General features: G+C 49.5%; 1 protein-coding gene across 1 annotated transcript; it reads right to left on the bottom strand.

Annotated features, from left to right (window-relative positions):
- Nucleotides 1–3,373: 3,373 nt before the first annotated feature.
- NANOS2 (nanos C2HC-type zinc finger 2) lies at nt 3,374–3,766 on the bottom strand (the record flags this gene model as incomplete). Its single annotated transcript, XM_080702219.1, has 1 exon — nt 3,374–3,766. One exon carries the CDS (start codon nt 3,764–3,766, stop codon nt 3,374–3,376), a length of 393 nt encoding a protein of 130 aa, XP_080558345.1.
- Between the last annotated feature and the right edge of the window lie 3,022 nt (nt 3,767–6,788).

Raw genomic sequence — 6,788 nt, 5'->3', positions numbered from 1 at the left:
CACATCCCAGTTGACCTCAGCATTTTCCCCCTCTCATCCTCCCGGGCCTAAAACACTCCTACTCCTGAGTATTCTCCCGAGAACTGAGCATCAGGTATTTCTATATACTGAGAACTAAGCACCACATGCCAGAGATCAGTTCTGTTTTTTTTTTTTTTTTTTTTTTTTTTTGGTACTGGGGTTCCTGGAAGCCCTTCTACCTCCAGGCTACACTCCCAGACCTATTTTTACATTTTTATTTGGAAACAGGGTCTCCTAAGCCAGTGCACGCGGCTGGCTTCGAACCTGCGCGATCCTCCTGTCTCTGACTCCCAAGCACGGGGATTACAAGCGTGCGCCACCACGCCCGGCTATCAGTTCTGTTTTGATTGTATACTGTTAATTGAGCCCAAGGGCATTTTACCTTTGCGCTACACCCCCAGCCCTTCTCTTATTTATTTATTTATTTATTTATTTATTTATTTATTATTATTTTTTGTGGTACTAGGGATGGAACCCAGGGGCATTCTACCTCCGAGCTACACCCCCTTCCCTATTTTTTAGTCTTTATTTGGAAACAGGGCCTCACTGAGTTGCAGAGGGCCTCACTAAGTAGCTAAGGCTGTCCTCGAACCTTGATACTCCTGTCTCAGCCTCCCAAATGCTGGGATTACAAGCGTGAGCCACCATGCCTGGCTGTCCTTCTCTTACCTTTTTTTTTTTTTTTTTTTGGTGGTACTGGGGTTCCTGGAAGCCCTTCTACCTCCGGGCTACACTCCCAGACCTCTTTTTACATTTTTATTTGGAAACAGGGTCTCCTAAGCCAGCGCACGCGGCTGGCTTCGAACCTGCGCGATCCTCCTGTCTCTGCCTCCCAAGCGCGGGGATTACAAGCGTGCGCCACCACGCCCGGCTTTCTCTTACCTTTTTATTTTTTGTAATAATGGGGTGTTACATTCCCAACCCTTTAATTTCTTATTTTAATTTTTTTTTGTGGCAGGTCTGGGGATGGAACCCAGGGGCATTTGACCTCCGAGCTACACCCCCTTCCCTATTTTTTAGTCTTTATTTTGAAACCGGGTTTCACTGAGTTGCAGAGGGACAGCTGAGGCTGTCCGCGAACCACGATCCTCTGGTCTCAGCCTCCTGAATACTGGGATTACAAGCATGGGTTACCATACCCGGCTTTTAATGTTTAAAAAATTTAATTCTATTTATATATTTGTGGTACAGGGATTGACCCCAGGGACATTCTACCTCTAAGCTCTACCCCCAGTCATTTTTTTTTTTTTTTTGCAGTACGTGGGATGAAACCCAGGGGCATTCTATCTCTGAGCTACACCCCCAACCCTATTTTTTTATTTTGTTCTTTATTTTGAAATAGGGTCTCACTGAGTTGCAAAGGGCTTCACTAAATAGCCAAGGCTGGCCGCGAACCCAGTCCCCCTGTCTCAGCCTCCTGAATGCTGAGATTACAAGAGTGCGCCACCATACCCGGCTCCCCCAGCCCTCTTTTATGTTCTTTATTTTTTTTATTATTATTATTTTTTGGTGGTACTGGGGTTCCTGGAAGCCCTTCTACCTCCGGGCTACACTCCCAGACCTATTTTTACATTTTTATTTGGAAACGGTCTCCTAAGCCAGCGCACGCGGCTGGCTTCGAACCTATGTGATCCTCCTGTCTCTGCCTCCCAAGCGCGGGGATTATAAGCGTGTGCCACCACGCCCGGCTTTTTTTTGTTCTTTATTTTGAAATAGGGTCTCACTAAGTTGCAGAGGGCCTCATGAAGTAGCTGAGGCTGGCTGCGAACCTTCGATCCTCCTGTCTCAGCCTCCCAAGTACTGGGATTATAAGCATGAGCCAATACACCAGGCAATGAGCACTTTTTTTTTTTTTTTTTTTTTTTTTTTTGGTGGTACTGGGGTTTCTGGAAACCCATCTCCGAGCTACACTCCAGACTTATTTTATACTTTTTTATTTGGAAACAGGGCCTCTTAAGTCAGAGAGACTGGCTTTGAACCTGCAGGATCCTCCTGACTCTGCCTCCCAAGCGCGGGGATTACAAATGTGCGCCACCACGCCTGGCGGCAATGAGGACTTTTTAATAAGACTGATCACACCCTAATCCAGATTCAACAACTCCACTCCTCACAGGGCAGGAGAGAACCCACCCCCACCCCTAGCAGGACAGGAAAAGGGAGTCTGGGGGTCAAGGCAGAGGCTGGGGAGGAACTTTGGAACCCATTCTCAGGTGACCTATGCGAGAGAACATACGGGGGCAGGTCTAGAGCTGAACCCTGTACCCCTTCCTGCCCTGCCTCCTACTTCCTGGGATTCTGGGCATATGCAGCTTCCGGAACCCTCCCCCTGCCTCCCAAGGCAGGGCCAGGTGTAAAGTTAGAAACAGACACAAGGCTTTCAATAACAACTCACAATGTTCTTTATTTACCATAGCTCCAAACCCAGGCTCTCAGCTCTGAGCCTCAGAACCACCAACTTAAAATCTGACAGGGGCTCCTTTCTTTGCCCCTAAAATAAAATCTAGGCACTTGCCATTCCCATCTGGGCACTCAAAGCCCTTTCCTATAGGAGCTTCACAGACTCAACTGTTGGGAGAAGCGAAAAACACAGCCAACTCTCATGATTTGGGGGTGGGAGGAGGTGGCAGAATGCAGCACCTCTCCCTGGGGGAAGGGACCCAAAGGACTTGGGCTTGGGGTGGGAATGGAGTGAAATGGGGTGAACAATGAGAACAACAACTAGGGGACACTGACAGGGTTCAGCTTGCCCCGAGACTCTATTCCCAGATAAGCCTGAGAAAACACAACGTCCCTCCAGCATGGTCTGTCCCCTACCCCAGTTCCTGATGTACGAGATGCTGAAGACTGGGAGAACAACCTGGTGTGGTCCACGCTGAAACCATGGATCTGCTGCAGGTGATGAAGAAGGTGGAGAAGGATGCTTCGAGAGAATGTCCCCTTTTCAAGTTGTCTGATGGGAGGATCCGAGCCAGCCATGCTCACTTGTCTCCAAATTCTGAGGACCAGCCTGGCAGAGCACACTGGAGTCCTGTAGGGCTGGGGATCAGAGGGTTCTCCAAGAAACAGAGTCCCTGGGGGACAAGAAGTCAAAAGGCCAGGGCCAGTGACAGCAGAAGAAGGACTGAAGACCCATAAACTGGGGCCCACAGGCAGCCGCAGGGATGCGTGGAGTGCCCTGGTGTACCCGGAATATCCCTGGCCCAGACCTGCTGCCCGCAGCCACCATTGTTTCAGATGGAGAACCAGGGGCCAGGACTCCCAAAGGGCTGGCTAGGAGGACGGGAGGATTTGGGGACTTGGAAGGGACTGAACTGGAGGGTTGGGGGTGTGGGTGGTGGGCTCCCCAGGGCCCTCAGCGCTTGACTTTCCGGCCAGCTGAGTTGCGTCCAGTGCGGCGGTAGAGAGACTGCTGGTTGCCGTTGAGTGGGCAGTACTTGAGCGTGTGGGCCTGGCCCCCCGTGGCTCCGCACAGGGGACACACGTAGTGTCTCAGGATGGGACACACCACCACGCCCTCTGGAGTCTTCAGCTGGTGCGAGGAGTAGACGTGGCGTGACTCTCCATTATGTTTGCAGAAGTTACAGAGGGAGGTCCCAGGTCCCTGATCCTGCCCCAGCGGGGCGCCAGCTCTGGCCTCCTGGGTCCCCTCGGTCTCCAGCCTTTGGCTCCGGCTCTGGATCAGCGTCAGTACCACCTGGCTCAGGCCAAAGTAGTCCTTCCACATGTCAAACGGGGGCAGGTCCATGATACCCAGGAGGGGCGTGAGGTGGGGAGCTGGGTTGGGGGGACGGTGGGCAGGAGAGGAAGGTGTTTTGTGGAGCAGAGAAGAGCTGCACCCCCTTTTATACTCCCTAGAGACCCTCTAAGCAAAGGTGGAGCTTAGGATTTAAAGGGCCCGCTCCCGGCCCATGACCCCCATCTGCCTCTAGTCTCCCACAGAGATCCAGAAGAAGGGCATTCCCCTAGATGCTCTGCTCCCAAGGTGTTCTGTGTCCTCCGTAAACGCCCTTCCACCCCCCTGGACCTTAGTTTCCCAGTGTTCAACTTAGGTCTCTGCTTGTAAACGCCCCCACCCCCATCCTTCCTTTCTCCAAAGCTGGAGGGGCAGCTCCCTCTGGATAAACTGGAGCCGCTCCTGACAGCGCTTGGTATGACGGGGCTGAAGTTACCTATGTGACCCAACTGAATCCTCACAACACCGCCATGAGGAAACATGGGCATGACTGGATTTTATGGATGAGTAACTGAGGCTCAGAGAAAGAAACCCTTGGCCCCAGAGTCACACAACATGCGAGAGGCAGAACTAGGTCTCTGGGTCTGTGGAACTCCAAAGCAAGTTATTCTTAAACCTCTTTGGATTAGAACCTTCTTTCTCTTCTTTCTTTCTTCCTTTCTTTCTTTCTTTCTTTCTTTCTTTCTTTCTTTCTTTCTTTCTTTCTTTCTTTCTTTCTTTCTTGCACTGGGCATTGAACTCAGGAGCATTCTGCCTCCAAGCTACACTCCCAGCCCTGTTTATTTTTTGTTTGGCAAAAGGGTCCCTGTAGGTTGCTGAGAGTCTTGCTACATTGTGAGGTTGGTCTTGAACCTACGAGCTTCCTGTCTCAGACTCCCAAGTACTGGGATGACAAGGGTACGCCACCATGCCCTTCATCCTTCTTTCTTCTCCTTCTCCTCCTTTTTGTGGTATACTGAGGATGAAACCCAGGACTTCGTGCACACTAGGCAAATACTCTATGTCTGATCTACAGCCCCGATCCCACCATTTATTTATTTGGTGGCTAGGATTGGACCCAGAGCCTTGCAAATGCTAACCACACACTCTACTACCGAGCCACACCTTCAGCCGTAGAAGCATCATTTATTCAATGAATATTTATTGGATATGTATCTACTGGATGAGTACTATGTGCTCAGTGCTTTAAAAACATGGTCTCTCTGAACCTCATAATCACTCAAGAAAGTGACTACAGATAGAAGGCTCAGAGAGGTTAAGGAGCATGCTCAAGGCCACACTGCAGAGAATTGGCAGAGGTGGGACTGACACCTTTGTCTGACTCCAGAGACACTGGGAATCGATGTTAGAGGTGGCCGAGGACCTTGGTGGTGATACTTGGGAGAAGACAGCAGCATGTGATAAGTGTTGAGTATGCAGCTCGGCTTCCAAACCTGGCTTTGCCACCTGCTTGCCCTGTGGCTGTTAGCTGGCTGTTTGACCTCTCCAACCTCAGTCTTCTCCTTCGTCACTCAAGGGTGCGGTCAGCACCTGCCCAGAAACTCAGGCTGGGATTGGGGTTATGAAGTCCCCAGCACAGAGCCTGGCCTGGAACGTGCTTATTAAGTCTTAGCCATGAACATTAAGACACAAGGCGATAATCCTCAGGAGACTCTCTTACTGGGTGTGTCCTTTGGGCCAGCACCCTGCACAGAGCTCTCCCTCTCTGTGCTATCGCTTCCAACCCTGTCTCTTCCTACCCTGTGAAAGAGGGTCTATTAAAAAACCCATTATAGCCAGGCATGGTGGTGCATGCTTGTGATACCAGCATTTGGGAGGCTGAGATAGGAGGAACATGGTTCGCAGACAACCTCAGCTACTTAGGCCCTTTGCAACTCAGTGAGACCCTGTTTCAAAATAAGGAATAAGAAATAAGGCTGGGGGTGTAGCTCAGAGGTAGAATGCCCCTGGATTCCATCCCCAGTATCACAGGAGGATCGCACAGGTTCGAAGCCAGCCTCAGCTACTTAGTGAGGCCCTCAGTAACTTAGTGAGACCCTGTTTCCAAATAAAATATAAAATAGGTCTGGGAGTATAGCTTGGAGGTATAAAGCCTCTGGGTTCTACCCTCAGTACCACAAAAAAAAAAAAAAAAAGAAAGAAAAAGAAAAAGAAAAAAAATTAGCCAGGCATGGTGGGAAGTTGAATGTGGTGGCCCACTCTTGTAGTCTAAGTATTTGGGAGGCTGAGACAGGAGGATCACAGTTTTCTGGCCAGCCTCAGCCTCAGCAATTTAGTGAGATTCTGCAACTTAATGAGATTTTTTTTTTTTTTTGCAGTACTGGGGATGGAACCCAGGGGCATTCTACCTCCAAGCTATACTCCCAGCCCTATTTTTTCTTTAAATGAAACAGGGTCTCCTGAAGTTGCAGAAGGCCTCACTAAGTAGCTGAGGCTGGCCTTGAGCCTACGATCCTCTTGTCTCAACCTCCTAAGTACTGGGATTACAAGCATGTACCACCACACCTGGCTGAGATCCTGTTTCAAAATAAAGGAAAATAATAGGGCTGGGGGTGTAGCTCAGAGGTAGAATACCCCTGAGTTCAGTTCTCAGGACAAAAACAAAACAAAACAAAAAACCAAAAAAACTATTTTGTACAGACAGCAAAGAGAGGCTCACAGAGGCCAGGGGCTTGTCCTATGGATCATGTTTGGTGGGCTGGAGTGCAAACCCAAGACCATCTCTTCCATACCCCTGGGAAACTTCTGGGAGCCAAATGTAAGTGGTGAAGGGAAGGCAGCCATAGACCAGAGCAGTGACACTCACCTGTAATCGCAGTATATGGGTTGAGATTGGAGGATCCTAGGTTCAAGACTAACCTTGGTCAAGATCCCCAACCACTTAATGAGATCCTGTTTTTCCTTTTCTTCTTTCTTTCTTTCTTTCTTTCTTTCTTTCTTTCTTTCTTTCTTTCTTTCTTTCTTTCTTTCTTTCTTTCTTTCTTTCTTTCTTTCCTTTTATGCTGGGGATGGAACCCAGGGGCATTCTATTTCT

This window comes from Muscardinus avellanarius, assembly GCF_963383645.1.
Source record: "Muscardinus avellanarius genome assembly, chromosome: 10".
NCBI classification, from domain to species: Eukaryota; Metazoa; Chordata; class Mammalia; order Rodentia; family Gliridae; genus Muscardinus; species Muscardinus avellanarius.
Note: the sequence above shows the minus strand (reverse complement) of the source record. Positions and strands in the feature narration are given on the sequence as shown.